Below are 18,461 nucleotides of genomic sequence, written 5' to 3'. Positions count from 1 at the left end.
TATTAACGATAAAGGTGTAATTCCGTGATTGTAGCAGCAGTTACACACAGTGACCACCAGGGGTCGCTGTTTTCTCTGTGTTTGATTGACATCAGGAGATCAGCTCCCAGTATCCAAATCCCAGTTAAATGAGTGAACCAGCAACTCCGTCTCTTCATTTCAACACAAACACAGAGCGGAGAGCATCTCGGAGTTGTTGTCTTACCGACTACTAGTTGCTTTCACAAGGTAAGTTTCATGAGTTCATCTTTACTAAATTAAAGCATTAAAGGTTTAGTGTTTAAAAAAAAACTGCGTAGTTTACCGACGGCTCAGTTTAATTAAACGCACCTGCGGGCGACATTTCAAGAACTGGGAAACGTTACAGTCTGTCTTTATGGCTGAAGTTTAGCTGTTTGACTTAAATTACGACTTTTTAAAAAAGATTAAAACATTTATATGATTCTTGTCAGTCTTTAAAAAAAAAAATCTCATTTGAAACATCTGGATGGCTCTTTCATGTCGGCCTTAACACTTCCACCCCCAAAATGAGCTGCAAAACCGTCTAGAAATGACCCTTAAAGCCTTGCATACCAAAGCATTTCAAATATTTATTTTAGTGCTTCTCACAAGGACCCTGACCGCTGATTGATGGGCTCAGATTGGGCTCTTAGAGCTTTCTGCAGATGAGGTTTTGTGCGGGAAATGTGCTGAAACTGCTGCCCAACAGGAGCAGGCTGCTTGTCTGAAACCAGATGGTTGGCCCATAAAGCTGTGAGGTCTGGATCTGGTCTGTGGCTGCCAGCAGGGGGGTGGTTCTCCTAATCCCATTACAACAACACTGGGTCTGATCATAGGGAAGCTCAGGTATGAATCCACCCATCTTTCAGGTTTTACTGGACTTCCAGTCACACCCTCAGCTTTTTGCTCACCCTCCATCAGGCTGTGATTAATGTCTCACCAGCCTGTATTTCCTCATCTCTCGGACTCTCTAATTTCCTTAAAATATCGATTTTGAAATCCCAGGCTTTGATGTCGTCTAGACTGTTGAGGCGGCAGCTTGTTTGGGCTGTTGGGTAATTATGGGCTTACCAAAAACAGGGTGCCTGCTGTGGATTAACATCTAAAACGTTCATTAGACCCCAGGTGATGTTCCTCATCACTGTGGCAATATAAAAGCATCATCAACAACTAAAGTGCAAATATTCCCCCTAGCCATAAAATCCTTGTATCATCCGTATCTCCTTGTATTTTTCAGATTAACGTGGAGGCTGTCATCATCTGGCTTCTCATTACAGGACGTGGTGGTTTCATAAGGTGCTGCTAAAATGTGGAGATCAGAAACTGCAGCTCACTAAGCCACAGAACTGGACATCTGACAGAGGTACGTCTGCACCACAGCCCGTCTCATGTGATCTTTTAGCATTTTTTGTGGCTACAAGCTGACAGAATCAAGGTTTACCGCTTAGATATAGGTTGTGGTTGCGGCTTGCTGACTGTGATTTGTGTTTGCAGCTGCAGAATAGATGTGAAACTGACTGGGTCGGGCTTTTTTAGCTGGTGCGATGCGTGGACCGGCCCTCCCCCTGTGTCTGCTGCTGTGGATTCTAGGAGCAACGACACAAGGTATGCATCACCTCCAGGAAGGGTTGTCATTTTTTATACAGCCTGCTCCTGGTTTTATGAGAGCTTTATCACGTTCAGCACACTGCTGATGTGGGACACATGTTTCAAACATGTCCCCTTTATGTTTTCCTTCCTTAGACTTGCTTAGAATCGTTTGGAGTGGTTTGCATTTTTACTTCTGCTGGTGATCTCCTTTGGTTGCTTGGTGCCTTTTTTTCTGCTTTTCTGTCCGGTCCTTGTACCTCAGCATGATGGCTACTCCGGTCCAGATTTGGACCGAATCACGAGTTGTAAATGCTGCAGAAATGCAGACAAAGTCATGGGAACTGGTCAAATTGAAATGTGGAATCGCATGAAATTGAGTCATTTTTGGCCTTGATTTGACAAACCTGTTGGAGCCAAATTATCAACAAATCATTGCGACAGAGAAAGAAAAGGAGCTAAAGAAGACTTTTTGAGAGGGTCCTTTTAGAAATGCATGATAAAACATTTTGAAAGGAACTGTTAGAACATTATAGGGCCTTTCTAACCCCAATAAATCTTGTTTTAGAGCAGGCAAGGTTGTCTAGAGACTCCAAGAAGACAAAATAGCACATGCAGCCCAAAAACAAAGAGCATCCTCAACATCGGTAGCTTCATCATGTGTGATTTATAAGACAAGAGGACGAGGAAAGTGGAAAGAGTTATTTCAGGACAAAACAAAAAAAGGAATTACTGTTTTTAAATGAATTTTTCTATGATCTGATTTATTACAGTACCTGGAACGTCCTCATAAAGCATGGTTTGTTGATATTCAGCTATATGTTCATGCTGTGTGTCTAGTATCAGGTAAGGTTGCAGCTCTTGCCAGTCTGACTGCAGAGGCGGGACGTCCCATCATTCTTCACTGCAACATCACCACAGTAGAGGGTGAGATCGTCCGCCAGGTGCGTTGGCTAGACAGTCGCTCCAAGTTGCTCCTGGCGTATTCACAAACCACGCCGGTTAGCATCAGCCACCAGGAAGCCAACGTGAAGCTTGCGGCGGCCCACAGCGACTCCAGCCACATCACCATCAAGAGGGTGCGGCCGGACGACGACGGCTGCTACCGCTGCGTCTTTGATGTCTTCCCCAGCGGGCAGCAGGAGAGCTCCACATGTGTCAGCGTCACTGGTGGGTGCACCGGGAGCTCCACGTTTCACCTGCTTTTTCTGGAGGTTTATTTAACCCCTGTTATCTCTGGGAACATGCTGCAGCTCTGCCCAACATTTAAACTTTTGTTCTGTTTCAGTTGATTTATTGAAGCCATGTAGCTTTTTACACCATGTCCTGATTAGAGCCACTGGGTTTGTTTTGCTTTGCTCAGGAAGATGCAGGATAAAGTTTCAACTCCCAGATCAGCAGAAGACAAAGCCCACCCACCAAGCTAAACTTAGTGCTTCCTGTTATTAGGCAGGCAGGCATTTTATCACTCCCAGTATGTTGCTCCTAAAGCTGCTGATAAGCAGCTCTTGCGAATACTTTACTGCAAGTTAAAATTGTAAATGGAAAACCCATTACTTTTCTTATTTGCAACACCAGGTAAAGTGCACCTGGAGGGGAACAGGACGGCCATAAGTGGGAGGCCCGTCACCCTGACCTGCTGGTACAGCCTCGCCGAGCGGGTTCGCCAGGTGCTGTGGAGAAAGACGGCCGAGCAGGGCGACACCACCACAGTCGCCTCGTTCGCCAAGCACAGCCCTGTCACTGAGAAACAGTTCAAGGGTCGGGTCAAGCTGAGTCCCACACTGGGGGAAACCAAGCTGACCATTGAGAAGGTCCGAACAGAGGATGAGGCGTGCTACACCTGCGAGTTCCACACCTTCCCAGATGGCACCAGAAGTGCCACCGCCTGCCTCTCCGTTTATGGTGAGACTTTTACACCTCAAGCTCGATTTTGTATTTTATTTTCTTGCGAGTTGCTGAAAATGTTTTCAGAAACTTTAAGGCAGTTGCAGCTTTCAGAAAGCAATTATTACAGCTCATTAAAGTGACAGAAGCAATAAAGAATCTAAGGAACACATAATGAACTTTAGGTTTCGATTTCTGAAAGGTAAACTCTTAAAAATAATCTATAGAAATACTCATACATAAGAATTCTGATTAATGTTGGGGAGTATTACAAGCAATACAAACTTGCTCATAATTGTATATAAGAAAGAATGAAACAAAGGTTTCAATTTGTTTTGTTTTTTTACAACTAAAAATATGAAAAATATGGTGTACATTTGTATTTAGTCCCATCTACTCTGATACCTCTTAACTAAACTCGCCTAGTTAGTAAATTGTCCATCTGTTTGTAATTTAAATGACTGTAAATGCAGCTGATCTCTGAAAGCAGGACAATCCTAGAAGAAAACCTGCCAGGAACTTTATATTATGGTGGAGCTTCACCTTCCAGCCGGACACGACTCACATGGACCTGAGCTACAACTGAATAACTTGGATCAAAGCATATTGTGATATACAAAGCTGGTACCGAAACTTAGACAGAAGACTTTCTGCTTTAATTGCTGCAGGGTACAATGTATTTATTCAAATTCATGCCACACTTTTCAGATTTGTATCTGTAAAACATGTTAATCTTACGTTATGATCCTTCTGTTGACCTGTGAAATAAAGTCCCAGTAGTTTTTGGTTGTAATGTGACAAAATGTGGATAAGATGAAGACGTTTGAGGAATTTAGCAAGTTGCTGTGAGATGTTTAATGTTGGCTGGCGGAAATTTAAAATCTCTATGAAAGTTTTTCAGTGTTATCTGCAGCGCTGGCATCTTCTAAATGAGGAGAACCTTCAGGTTGCCTATTCAACTGTTTTATGGCAATCCCATTAAGAAATAATTACCAAGAATAATAGCAGTCTGGAAGATTAAGCAAGCATTTGCCAGAAAAGGCGAAATGCAAAATAAGACCTGAACACATTAGCAAGGGTTCTTTTCTCAGATTCCTGCCTCAGTAGTTTTTAACTTTACATCTGCTAGACACATTTAAAAGATCCCATTCTAAGTGAAAACCAGCTGCAGAATTTCAAGGAAACTGCAGAAGGTGATTGCAACCCTATGCACCAAGAACTGAGCTGGGAATGAACTGAATTCTGCAGGGTGAAAAGGACAAAAACATTTACTAGTAAACCTGCTCAACTGCTCCCTCCAACGTCCTGTTTATCATCCATAGTTATACTCTGGAAAATCAAAGTTTTTTTTTAATTCTGTGGTTTCCTCCACTTCACCACACACACACACACACACACACACACACACACACTGTACGCTCAGAGGAAATCTGTGCACAACTCAGGAAAGGGAAGTTCTCCATATAAACAGAACCCCAAGAAGGCCTGAGGTGATCGCTACTGAAGTTGGTCATTGAACTACTGTTCTGGACCACTTTGGAGATGGATTTCACTTTTCCACTTAAACGCTTCACCTCCTCCTCTTTTTATTTCCTCCAAACACAAAGAGTAACCGCATTCAGAGGTCAGAAGTGTGGGGGCTGCTTGCTTTCCTCTCTGAGTTGTTTTTGTTCCAATAATGAAGGAGGAGAAAGTGTCACAGAGGGAGAGAAAGTGGTGATTAATTTGGAAAACAGCCCAGGGGATGAGTAGCTCACTGTTTTCCTCACAAACAAAGCTTGTTTGCTCCAGTTTCATAAATTGTCGATAAAAGCTGCTCTGTCACATCTGGGTTTTGTTTTCTGTCTGGAGGGATTGATGCTGATATCAGGTGTCTCTCTGCATTACGACGCTTTAAATATCTGTAAAAGTTAACCAGTTGATGTGATCTCCCATCTTTATTTCCAGTGTTGCCAAAACCAGAGGTGAGCCACGTGACGACAGCCTCCGGAGTGACGGAGGCAAACTGCACCGCCCAGTCGAGGCCTCCGGCGGACATCCTGTGGGACACTGGGAATGATAACAGAACACTGGGTCCACCCATCGTATCGATTTACGATCAGGGCGACGGCACGACGGTAGTGACGAGCACGCTGTTCTTTGAGTCTGCGCTGACCAGTGAGCAGACGGTCAAATGCGTCGTGCGGCACCAGGGTTTGGAGAAAGCTCTCACGCTGCCCCTCAACACAGACGGTGAGCAGTTTTTGCAGCGATGCATGTTTGTTCATCACAGACATGCCAGTCTTTGGCTCTGAGGTGCAGGAATTAGAGGTTTTCTATTTTAGTCGGGGGTAATTATGGACGCTTTGATGGGGCCCTGATTCCTGTAACGTCACAGGAAGGTTTATGTTTCTCACACCGCATGACTTTAACATGTTTAGTCCAGATGTCATGGAGTGCCCTGGAAAAGTATTCGTTCAACTTACGTTTTTTAGCACAATTTCTCACATGAGAACCACAAACTTAGATTTATTATATTGTAATTTTTTTCAACAAACCAACATAAAGTAGTGCAGCATTGTGAAGCTGAAGGAAAATTATACATTGTTTTTTTTTTACAAATGCATATAGGAAAAGTCTAGTGTCCATTTCTATTCAGCCATCTGAGTTAGTACTTCGTACGTCTAAAAGGTTTTATTTCTGCAGGTTGTTTTTTTTTTAAAACGCTCAAGCCTAGTCTGATGGGACAGGTAACATATGTAGTCATAAAACAGCATTTTGATCTGGACTTGGATTGGACCAGTAAAATTCAAACACATGAAACTGTTTTGATTTAAACCCTGATTGCATGTGAAGGGTTGTTCTGCTAGAAGGTGAACCTCTGCCTCTAAGGGGTTTCCTTCCAAGATTGTCCTGTATTTAGCTCCATCCATCTTCTAATCAACTTGGACCGGCTTTTCTCTCGGTGCTGAAGAAGAGCATCCCCCCAGCATGATGCTACTACTACCATGTTTCACTGTCGGAACAGTGTGTTCAGGATAATAATCACTTTTAGTTTTGCACGTAGGCCAAAAGGTGAAACATTGGTCTCATCTGACCAGAGTGGCTGCTACATGCTATACTGTAAACCTGCAGAGTCCCAACGTCCCTCACTAAGAAACTTGTCCAACTTATTTTCATTGTGCATAAGATGAGTAACAATGTATAACTAAAAACTGAAGCAGACAAGGATGGTGTTGGATGGTCGGGTACGAAGAAAGAAAACCTGAGATCCACACCTGTGCTGTGAAGCTCTGCAGCTCCTCCAGAGTTACCGTGGACCTCATGGTGGCTTCTCTGACTGGTTTCCGGTTGTGCCAGACTCTTTCCATTGGCAGACGATGGTTTAAATGGGGAAAACGTATCAATTAGATTATTTCTGAAGGCAATGGGCTGCAGAGGTGTTTATTTACGAGCATTTGAACAAAGGGGCGTGCTACACTTTTTATTTATTAAAACAGGATCTTTAGAGGAACTCTGTTTGTCTGCTGCAGTGCATCCAGCCAAGATCATCCTCCTTTCTGTGTGCGGTGTTGCAGCGGTCCTACTCCTGAGTCTGTGTGCATGTCTCTGCAAGTGCTTCATCTGTACTGATGGTAAGTCCGAGGTCCGTTTCACCACACTTCCTTCTGTCAACACCTCAGAGCCTCTTGTTTGTGGCAGAGGGACTGATCCAGCTCGTTTCCCAGAAAATAAAGCCGCTAATCAAAAATGAATTAGAAACTCCGTAAAAATTACTCTCAGCTTAGGTGAAAGGGAATTTTTGTCATCATGAGTGCTGGTTTTGATATTTCTGCAGCTGGTGGGGAAAAAATGTGGAGCTTAAAAAAAAGAAAAACATGGAAATGTAGTGTTTCCCTGATAGTTCAGCAGAAGACCAGGTTTGTTCTGGGAAGCTTTTACCGCTGTTTCTGTAGCTTTAGAATATGAGGAGCGAAGCATTTTAAAATGATATTTTCGCACATTTGTTTTTAGCTACAAGTATTTCTTTATCCCTGGATGTCTGTCACCCAGCAGATATGCGGTGCATTGTTTTTCTTGTGGCCTGTTGTAGTGGCCAAGTTCTGAGTGACTGTCATTGTGTGATGCTGTGATGAAGTGTTCCCATTTCTACTGGTTATATAAGCAGGAAACAATCTTGTTTTTATGGACCTTGACACCACAAGCCAAGAATTACATAGCACAGCCAGGGTTTGTCTCATTAGAGCCGTTTAGTCTTTGATTTATCTTGGTTTTAAATAGAAGTTGTTTATGTTATCGATTGCCAGTGACTTGTTTCACTTCTTTGAAGTTGGACCTATAGTTTAACTCCACAGATGTTTTTGCAGGGAGCAGCAGTTTCGTTAGATTCCTCCAAACATTGAAGCAACCATCATCTCCAACTCTCTTTAGCTCCTGTCAGCAACTGGAACTCAAAGCCAGGGTTCCGATGGCGTCTGGATAAGTTTGGAAAAGGAAAACATGGAAATATTTGTAATTACAGACCAAGTTCTCCATCCCTTTGGGAACCTGGCCCCTGTCATCTTATTTACATCCACTCAATTTTCTTCTTAAAAACTTGTCAGCCCTTCCCTTGGTCCTTCCTTCCTTCCTTCCTTCAAATATCCTTTATTTCATCCCTACTTTCCCATCTTTCAGTTATATATTTTAGTGCTCCCTATCTTATATTTGTTTTCCACCTTTTCTCCTTTTTGTTTGTTTCCTTCCCTTCTTTTTCCTTGCTTCTGTCCTTTCCTCCCTTGTCCCACTTCTCTTCTATGAGCCTCCTTTCTTGTCCTAACACCTTGTGTCCTTCCTTGCATGCTACCTCTCTTGCTTCCTTCTCCTACATCCTTTCCTTGTGTCCTGTTTCCTTTTCTGTCTTTTACGTCCTTCCTTCACTGTGTCCCACATCCCTGTGCAACAGTGGTTTATTCATGGTACATTTCTCTGTCAGTTCTGAGAACAAAAAAATCATTCTTTCCTACTTTTGGTAGGAAAGTAGTCATTGAGTTCCATGTTGCCGTAAAGTTTAGATCCATAAGAGGACATTAAATATTTTTTGCTTAAGTTTGTGCTGTTGTCACAAATGTAACCAGGAAATGATGATGATGATGCTGCTGCTGAAGGTAGAACTTTGTGATCCTGAGCAGAAAATAATAATTTAGGATAAAAACCTGAAGGCCTCTTTATATCCCTCTCTGCTGTGCTACGTCTCTGCAACCAAAGGCCCTTCCTGAAATCAGAACTGCTGTCTGTCGCCTTAGGAGACTTGCTGCCTTTGGTTTTCTTTTAGAAGTTGGATTTAGAAAGAATCCTGCTTAGAAATCCAGTAAAAGTTGGTGATTGCTGTTCTCAGTGACCAGGCAACATAAACGGTGTTCTTTAATGACATAAAAATTGCCGTAAGTACAAATAAAGTTTATTACCCCCCATTGCATATTTTATACAAAAATAATCTATTTTGGATTTAGAGTTGGGAGTTGGTAAAAAGCCTGACGAGAACAACCGTACGACAGGTACTGTTCTGGTTCTGACTGGTCTCTCCGTCCTGGTGGATTCGGACTACCTGTTGGAGGCACCAACATAAACATTTCTTTTGGTCCATTGTTTTTGTTACTTTTATGGGACGGTTTCAGACATCGATTTGATATCAAGTGATCTTGATCAAGTAAATAATTTTTAGCCAATCAGTTTGATTTCTTTTTAGACCCATTGACATAAAACAAGATGGGACTGTGCTTTATCTGGGATCACGGAATACATACATAAATCACATTCTACCTTTTCCATTGTTTTATAAAGGACACAAGTAATTTAGTACCTATTTATTGAAACAGAAAAGAGCTTTTGGATTAATGCCGACTGCAGCAGGAAGCATTTCCATATATGGATGATGATGTAGGTCTCAATTGGCACAATCTTTAAGTCTGTCATGCTGCCAGCAGATAACAGATTGTTAGGCCTTTCTGACAGGAATAATTGAATGGATGTGTTGCTGCTTGTTGGCGTCACAGAACAAGGATCTAGCGAGCATTCTTACCGCAAACATCTACGCAGATTTCTTCAGACCTGCAAAAAGCAGTCTCTCTATTGGAAAACTACATGAGTTGTATGAGTGAGGTGTTCTAATAATAATACATTGATGTTTGTTACGTCTTCAAGCTCCTGCACTCGCTCAACTTTTCTCATTCTTTTTTTAAGTTTAAATGAATAACTTCTAATAGTTTTAGTAAATGACTTATTATCCATTCAAAGGTAAGAGTTGAGTTATTTGGGACCAGTTGTGCTCTCTGTAGTGTCGTCTTCTCAGGCTTGGCGGTATGGGCAGATTATTCCTCCACTGTGCTGAATTTGTGGAAAAATCCAGTTTGGAACGAATATTGTACTACTAAGCTATATAAAAACATTAACTGGAACAGAAGGTCACTTTGCAGATACCTCCCACCTCTATGTGTCACTGACTCAAAGTAGCACCTTTTTCCTCTGGGTAGTGCCAGCCTAATGTGGCGTGTGGACCGCTGCCCTCTTATCGTAAATCCTTTTGCACACTGGGAGGAAAAACAAAGTAGGGTCCAAATGGTCTCATTGCCGCTTTTATTTAATCTTAGTTTAATCAAAACCAAAGCAATGGTCTGTTTCCTTTTTATTTCCGCTTCTGTGTGCCATTGATTCCATGCATGAGAAGAAAAAGGCTGGACTTACTGACATTTTCCTGCTTTTTTTTTTTTTTTTATCATAAATGATTCCTATGAGGTGTCATAAATAACTTTCTCTGATATGAGTCTCTGATAAGAGGCTGCAGAAGCAATCATATCTGAAGTCCTTTTTCCCCTGAATGTGATTTGTTGTGTGTAACAATGTCTGATCCTAAAAATGTCAACATTTTTCTTTTTTTACTCAATGCTTTCCACACGAGTTACGGTTTTCTCTCATTTTCCAACTATGCTGGTCCTGAGCAGAATGATAAGTGTCTGTGCTGATTGTCTGGAGCTAACGGCCAGAAGAAAAGGCCCTTTTTCTTAGTCTAATCCCTTAGAGTGAAGAAGAAAACTGACTTCAGTGGGCCTGGATCGGGTAGTAGTGACACGCCTGAAATTGAAAACATGCCCAGTGTGATAACAAGGTCTCCTTTCAGCTTAGACGGGACAGACACATTTCCCAGTTCATGTGTTGGTTGGGAGATGCCAGGAACATGGTCTTCTATGGTGATGTTGTTCAGGGGAAGTGACAGCTTCTGCCCATATTTGGAGTGGTCTGTTAAGGCTTGGCCACATCCTTTATGACTATTTATTTACATCACACACCTAGTGAGGGCTTGTTGAGATCATTTTTCATTCACCTTTTTAAAATGTAGGCGTGGGAGGTGCTTCAGGAGTATTTTGACTGAGCTGCAGATACTTTGGGATTGAATTAAGTTGGAAATAAATTGTTTCCCTTAATCTTAGTTTTATATCTTCTTCCTTGATTTGCATCTTTTCTTTCCTTTATGTTAATTCCTTTAGTACGTTCATTCTCCCTTCATTTATTTCTGATATCCTTCCTCCTTTTGTTCTGCATTGTCCTTTCTTTAAAACCATATTAGCTTCCTTACTTCTGTCCTCCCTCATGTCCAGCTCTCTGTGCCTTCTTCCTTGTCTGTTTTCCTGTCCCTTCTTCATGTGGTCTCTTCTTTCTTCCCTCCTTGGTGCCCTTTCTGTCTTTCTGTCAGTCTCTTCTTAGTGCAGAAATGTCCGCTTTTTAAATTGAGTGTTTTTCCCATTTTGAAATGGTTGCAATGAACAGAACTCTTTGGTTCTGTGCATTTCTGCATCTAGACTTTGTGAAGACCACTTCCTGATGTTCAAACCGAGCATCAGTCGGGCAGAAAGGGAATTTAAGTGACTATGAACATGGTATGGTTACACACGCTGGTCCATATGTTACATCAGAGAACGGTCCATAAAAAACAAAGTAATTGGCAGGATGAAAACGGCTTGTCAAAGAATGGGCAGAAAAATATTGGCTGGTGCAGATTCTCAAATTGAGCAGCAACATTCACAAATTGTTGTAAACCACATAAAACATGGACCAATCCTGCCTTCTTGCCACACTTTGGCCCTTTAGTACCAACCAAGCATCATTTAAACATCACATCCGACCCCACATCCGTACCTTATGACCAGTGTATCCTACTTCTCTTAGTTTATTCCAGCAGGATGTGGAAGAGCTCAAATGTCGCAAAACTCAAATCGCATCAAAATGGATTCTTCAGCCTGACAATAAGTCCACTTTACTCTTGTGGCCTTCACTGACTCCAGAGCTCAATCCAACAGAGCTTCTTCAGGAAGTGTTGCAATGGGAGATTTTAATCATTAATGTTGACAAATCTCTGTTATTGTTATGTACATATGGACAAAAATTTGTCAGGGATGTTTCTGACACCTTGTTGAATCTATGCCATGAAGAATAAAGGACTTTCTGAAGGCTTAAACAATCACAACTGTCTAGTAGGCTTTGATCCAACACGGTGAACTGTGGATTTGGTGTGTTTATCGCATGCAGAGAGAAATCCACACATTTTCTCACTGTATTTATTGAAAAGCTGAAACTCCTCACATGTAACAGCAGTCTGAAGTGAAACTATATGTTGACATAAAGCCTCTGAGCTTCACAGAAACCCATTGTGGACCTTTTTATAGATATGTGATGTCTGCGGGTGAAGTTGAACCACAGACCAGCCTCAGACAGGCCTCTGCTCTCGCTTCTGATTCCAGCTGGGAAGAACGGGCACAACCTGAGGTTGTTCCAGTAAAAACCTGCTGGGTTTATTTGTGGCTGTGAGAAAGGAAGCTGACCCTGGACAAGGACGGCAAGTTTTTAACCAAATATTCTGAGTAGCAGCTTTGCTTCAGTTGCAGAGTAGGAAGTAGAAGGTTGGCACCACTTCCTGCTCAGATCACACTAAATCCTCTGACCTCGAATCAGGAGGGCAGAGCTGACTGTTCCTTTGAGACGATATGAAGGGAAATGTAGTCAACTTCCTGACATGTTGACAGTGACACCTGCTGGTCACTGCAGTGCTCTGAATCAGTTTCTAGAGTAAGCTTTTCCTATAATTAGCTTTAAAACTACATGTTGATTCATTTCCGGAAATCTGACTCTAGAAGGTGTGACAGCCACTCCATTGTGACACAGAATTACATTCAATGTGAAATTATCTCAGTCATATGCTTTTTGTTATTTTTGGATGCTGGTGGATGTTTAATGAGTCTAAATGTATCCCTTCCTGTTAATGTCTGCATTCCTGAAAGGGAACTTGAAATAAATATAACCTCTGTTCTTGACACTATGACACATTTACATCATGAACTCGTCATCGCCCTGTCCTGCTATTATTCTGTATAAGTTCTTCTCCTGTTGATTTACAGTGACGGCACTGAGCAATGAACAAAGGAGTTACACCAAATAAATGCCCTGCTGCTCTGTAATTACTGGGTCAGCTAGCGCAACCCTGCGGTTCAAAGTTAAATCCACCAACGATAATTTAATGGAGTGCCAAGACACCTCCTGCACTTTGTTGTATTTCCCAATCATGAATGTAAACAATTGTGGTGGGTATATTTCTTCCTGGTTCTCCATCGCTCAAAAAGCCATTGTACTTAGTGGTTTCTCGTAAAATCAACCTTCTGTATGTGTATTTACACTCAAACCCTAGTATGTATTTTACACGACTGTTTTTACTTTAATGCTTCCTCACTCCATGTATAAAAGAGATGGAGCTGTTTTTGTTTATATAGCACGGCATCCATTGTTAATTGACTGACTGCTTTAGAAACATTTGGTATAAAACAGTAATATGAATGTATTAAAATACAGTAAAATAGCTCACAAAGTAAACTAAAGTAGTTTGAGTTGATGGCATGCTATTAAATTTAAAAAGCAAGTGAAAATAAATGGGTTTAATGTGAGGATTTAAATGATCGGTGGGTGTTTTCTTAGGAAGGTTGTTTTTATACAGTTGGTGACCACAACCCAAAAATCGGCATCACCTCTTTAAGGTTTGGCAGTTTCAAATGTTTTATTTGACAAGTAATTTATAAAGTCTTTGAGGGGTAATGTTGTCCACTCTTGATAATTGCTGCAGTGAATTTTAACAATTATTTGGAAACAGTGTTTTTACCTACATTTACCTAAATGTAGAAATAAACATGCCCCTTGTTAGCAGTAAATATGCTTTTAAGTACATTATGAAATCCCCCTGTAGTTGGAAGACACCCTCCAATTCCCCCTTCTTATGAAAGGGACCACCTCCCCCCTGGTCTGCCAGTCCAGATGCACTGTCCCCAACCGCCACGCAATATTGAAAAGGCATGTCATTTATGACAGCCCCACAACATCCAGAGACTTGAGGTACTAGGGGCGGATCTCATCCATCTCCAAAGCCCTGCCACCGTGAAGCTTTTTAACCACCTCGGTGACTTCAGCCTGGGTGATGAAAGAGTCCAACCCCGAGTCCCCAGCCTCTGTTTCCACCGGGGAATGCGTGATGGCAGGATTGAGGAGATCCTCGAGTACTCCTTCCACCACCCGATAATGTCCCCAGTCGAGGTCAGCAGCTCCCCACCACCACTGTAAACAGTGATGGCGAAGCACGGCTTCCCCCTCTTGAGGTTTCCAGACGGTTTGCCAGAATCGCTTCGAGGCCAACCGGTAGTCCTTCTCCATGGCCTCACCGGGTCCCATCAGCCGCCTCAGGAGTCCCACAAGCCAACCACAGCTGATAGGACTCCTTCTTCAGCTTGACAGCATCCCTTACTGCCAGTGTTCACCACTGTGTTCGGGTATCGCTGCCGCGACAGGCACCTCAGACCTCACTGCCACGGCTTGCAGCATCGACAATGGAGACGGAGAACATGGTCCACTCGGACTCCATGTCTCCAACCTCCCCCTCTGTTCAAAGCTCTCCTGGAGGTGGGACTTGAATACATCCCTGGCCGAGGGCTGCACCAGATGTTCCCAGCAGACCCTCACTGTACGTTTGGGCCAACCAGGTCTGTCCGGCTTCCTCCTTCAGCGGATCCAACTCGATAAAATAGAAACCTATTTGCCTAAAGCATGGTAATAGCCTTTAAGTAGATTAAATGATGCAATCAGAAGTTTCCGTTTGTTGTTGTTCCGATTCAGAAAGTGTATTTGTCTTTATTTAATATGACCTTAACAGATGCTGGACTGTTTACTGAATTGGGCAGATATGGCTGTATATTCATAGCAAACCAGGAAAAGGAAACTGTTAAAGGTGCTTCCCCTTGAGTATATATAATAAGAAGAGGATTAGACCGAACATGGAGCCTTGAGGTACACCAAAATTAACAGGGGAGTTGCCTAAATAAGAGGCACATGAAGCTGACAAGTGCGATTGAAACCATTTAAGGGTGTGACTGGAAAAGTTTAGTGTCACAGGAATTGTTTTTCTTTTTTTTTTACTTCACTCCATTTTTTGAAAATTTTACAGATTGCTTTTGACACGAGTAGTGTTGAACAAGTCTTCTAAAATTTAAAATCTCATTGTTGATTAAAGTTGTTTAAAGAAAGTCAAGGCATTCGTTGCTTCATTGCCGTTCAGTCATAGTTAATTGTCCAGAAGAGGCTTACCTCAGGCCAAAATCCACCCTGTCACAAGAATGCAGTGATTACGACCACCCAGATCTGACCTGTCAAACACATTTAACTGTTTTCAAGCATTTTGAAAATGTCATTGCAACAGTTGGCCACAGCCACCTCCTATACTTCGACAATGGTGTCCACAAGCCTATAAAATATCATTCTTTGTGACTTTAAGGAACTCCAGAAATTTAGCTGTAAATGGTAATTGCTGTGTTTAACTCTGAAAATGACATTTTATTCAATAGAATAATTACAATTGAAAGGAACATAAAATAACATGACTGTGCAGCATCTTCAGGTAACTCCAGCTAACCCTGGACCCAGTATTTTATCTACAGTGATGGATTGTTTACTTTATTGTCTCCCTCAGTTTAAAGAATGTGGAAAAAGTTATGAAAGTTCTTTTTTTTTAATTATTATTCTTACTATTTCCCCTTTCTATCTGCAGTAATAGATTGTGGAAATACTGTTAGTATATTTTCATTCAATTTCTTTTTACTAGAACCGATTGGAAATGGACCTTGGTGTAATAATAATTTGTAAATGTGCATGAATCTGGAAGTCGGAGCTGAAATCATTTAAATTTAAAATTTGGATTGATTGCTGTAAGAATACCTTGCTGAATACCTCCATTGTGGACCTTTGGCTAATGAGACATTGGGTCAGAAAGAGTGTCCCAGCCAGAGTGCTTCTCCAGACTGATGAGGTGCTTTACAAAAAAAAGAGAATTAAGGTTGCGGAAGGATTTAAAAAACCTTTATTTTCTGTTTCTGTCCAGACTGATTTGGAGTCCAGCGTCCCCGCCGCTTTGAAATTGTAGCGGAGTTCTGAGCCTGACCCAGCTGCTCAGAACCATGCAGAGAAAAAGCTGCTTGTTCTGCTTCTATGAACTGGAAATGCAACGCTGGAGCAGACGGAGCATTCTACAAAGTAAAACAAACAAACATTATTTATTTTTGCAAATGATCTGTCCTCACAACGAACTGCTGGGAAGTTGACCTATTCAGTCACCTCAAATGTTTTATGCTTTGGTTTCACTTCATTCAATTCCTCTTTGTACTTGTATGAAACATCTGTCTTCTGAAATATGTTGTTGTAGCTGTATAATGTTCAGATTAATCTGATGGTTACTTCATAAGCTAATGACCCCACTGCCCTAATTCTTCATTATGGAGAAATGTTTGAAGAAAAACACTAGGAGACCACAGAAATATTCAGCTGTGTTCTAACTTTAGCCATGTTTAGTCTCCTGACTGGATAATTACATCTCAGATCCACAACTGTTCATTGTCCCTCCTGCCTGGTTGCTGCGGGACACCAAGATCACCACTGAAGAGTGTTTCTTGACACAGACGCTTCTATTAGTGGTTGTTGGAGACGCATGCTGGCTAGAAGACGACCAGTTTTGAACTTGCAAGTAACGGGAAAGCCAAAAACAGACAGAGGAATGAGTGTGCTGAATATGACTTTTTGTTTAACCCGCCCTCTATGAATCTTTCTGTTATGAATCACTGTTTCTACAGGTGTGAGACAGACAGGAAGCGGCTTTCTTTCCACGTACACGCATGCTTTTAAAGGAAGTCTCTGTCTGTATGTTTCCGAGTCAGAGAGCTGTAGGTAGCAGTCTTGATTTGAAGTCTGTTAATCAAATTAAAGCTGTAACATTTGTAGATGTATTGAGAAAAATCTATTCTAACAATTATTTTTATATGGTGACATTTACATGATTAAATATGACTATGGAGCTCTAAATAAAGCAATATTGTGTGGCTGTTTCATTACCTTTTTATTTTTTAAACATTAATTTAATCATGATTTCTCTGAACAGTTACACTCCTTGGAAAATTAAATGAAAACTCCTACAAAATGACTATAGCCATGCATAAAGTTACTGATATTTTCATTTACCTAAAAAAAATAAAAATTAAAAATAACGGAGGAGCCTAAATAAAATCTGATCAAATTTTGGAAGTGTGGGATAGGTTGAGAAAACAGCCAGTGAGACTTGATCTTTGCATTTAATGCACATGATTTGTTTTTGTTATTTTTGCTTGGAAAAAAGTAAATCCAAGTACACATTTCAAAGAACAAATGTTAATTTTTATCAGCATATTGGAAATTTAATTCAGCTCCAGGATAAAAAAAGCTAGCTGCATTGACCCTGCCCTTGATAAAACACAGTGGACCAACACCAGCAGCTGACACGGCACCCCAGACCATCACTGACTGTGGGTACTTGACACTGGACTTCTGGCATTTTGGCATTTCCTTCTCCCCAGTCTTCCTCCAGACTCTGGCACCTTGATTTCCGAATGACATACAGAATTTGCGTTCATCCGAAAAAAGTACTTTGGACCACTGAGCAACAGTCCAGTGCTGCTTCTCTGTAGCCCAGGTCTGGGGAATGCGGCACCTGTAGCCCATTTCCTGCACACGCCTGTGCACGGTGGCTCTGGATGTTTCTACTCCAGACTCAGTCCACTGCTTCCGCAGGTCCCCCAAGGTCTGGAATCGGCCCTTCTCCAAAATCTTCCTCAGGGTCCGGTCACCTCTTCTCGTTGTGCAGCGTTTTCTGCCACACTTTTTCCTTCCCACAGACTTCCCACTGAGGTGCCTTGATACAGCACTCTGGGAACAGCCTATTCGTTCAGAAATGTCTTTCTGTGTCTTACCCTCTTGCTTGAGGGTGTCAATAGTGGCCTTCTGGACAGCAGTCAGGTCGGCAGTCTTACCCATGATTGGGGTTTTGAGTGATGAACCAGGCTGGGAGTTTTAAAGGCCTCAGGAATCTTTTGCAGGTGTTTAGAGTTAACTCGTTGATTCAGATGATTAGGTTCATAGCTCGTTTAGAGACCCTTTTAATGATATGCTAATTTTGTGAGATAGGAATTTTGGGTTTTCATGAGCTGTATGCCAAAATCATCCGTATTAAGACAATAAAAGACCTGAAATATTTCAGTTAGTGTGCAATGAATCTAAAATATATGAATGTTAAATTTTCATCATGACATTATGGAAAATAATGAACTTTATCACAATATGCTAATATTTTGAGAAGGACCTGTAGTTTATAAAGAAATAGCACTTTCAAAGCATTTCTCTGACTTCATTAGTAGACTAGAATTACAGTAAACTTGGTGCGTTTTAGTCAAGACAAGGCTGTCAAAAGTAACACTGTATTCTACGCGGCTTCCATTTCCTTTATTTCTCTTCTCTTGAGAGTATATCTCAGTTTCTAATTTCATTTACTTCCTATTTTTCCTGACCGATCACAATATTGTCTGCAAACATTGTAATCCAAGGGAATCCCTGCCTGTCCTTATCTGTCTATTGGAGTTACAAAA

At 41.6% G+C, this 18,461-nt stretch overlaps 1 protein-coding gene across 3 annotated transcripts; it reads left to right on the top strand.

Annotated features, from left to right (window-relative positions):
• Positions 1-74: 74 nt before the first annotated feature.
• Positions 75-16,895, top strand: LOC124861162 (OX-2 membrane glycoprotein-like). Of its 3 annotated transcripts, none has more exons than XM_047354683.1 (8): positions 75-228; positions 1,238-1,363; positions 1,495-1,605; positions 2,428-2,757; positions 3,166-3,492; positions 5,422-5,706; positions 6,987-7,088; positions 15,896-16,895. In XM_047354683.1, exons 3-8 carry the CDS (start codon positions 1,545-1,547, stop codon positions 15,898-15,900), a joined length of 1,110 nt encoding a protein of 369 aa, XP_047210639.1. In that variant the 5' UTR covers positions 75-228; positions 1,238-1,363; positions 1,495-1,544; the 3' UTR covers positions 15,901-16,895. The 3 variants fall into 3 exon arrangements, with proteins under 3 accessions (XP_047210639.1, XP_047210641.1, XP_047210640.1); XM_047354684.1 differs by having other exon boundaries at positions 106-228; positions 1,278-1,363; XM_047354685.1 differs by lacking the exon at positions 6,987-7,088.
• Positions 16,896-18,461: the final 1,566 nt, after the last annotated feature.

This window comes from Girardinichthys multiradiatus, chromosome 24, assembly GCF_021462225.1.
Source record: "Girardinichthys multiradiatus isolate DD_20200921_A chromosome 24, DD_fGirMul_XY1, whole genome shotgun sequence".
NCBI lineage: Eukaryota > Metazoa > Chordata > Actinopteri > Cyprinodontiformes > Goodeidae > Girardinichthys > Girardinichthys multiradiatus.
This window is presented reverse-complemented; position numbering and strand designations above follow the sequence as displayed.

Coding starts and splice junctions, on each gene's coding strand:
- LOC124861162 (XM_047354683.1), top strand. CDS start 1,545: ATGCGTGGACCGGCCCTCCCCCTGTGTCTGCTGCTGTGGATTCTAGGA. Junction 3,493..5,421: donor CGCCTGCCTCTCCGTTTATG/GTGAGACTTTTA, acceptor CTTTATTTCCAG/TGTTGCCAAAACCAGAGGTG. Junction 5,707..6,986: donor GCTGCCCCTCAACACAGACG/GTGAGCAGTTTT, acceptor TGTCTGCTGCAG/TGCATCCAGCCAAGATCATC.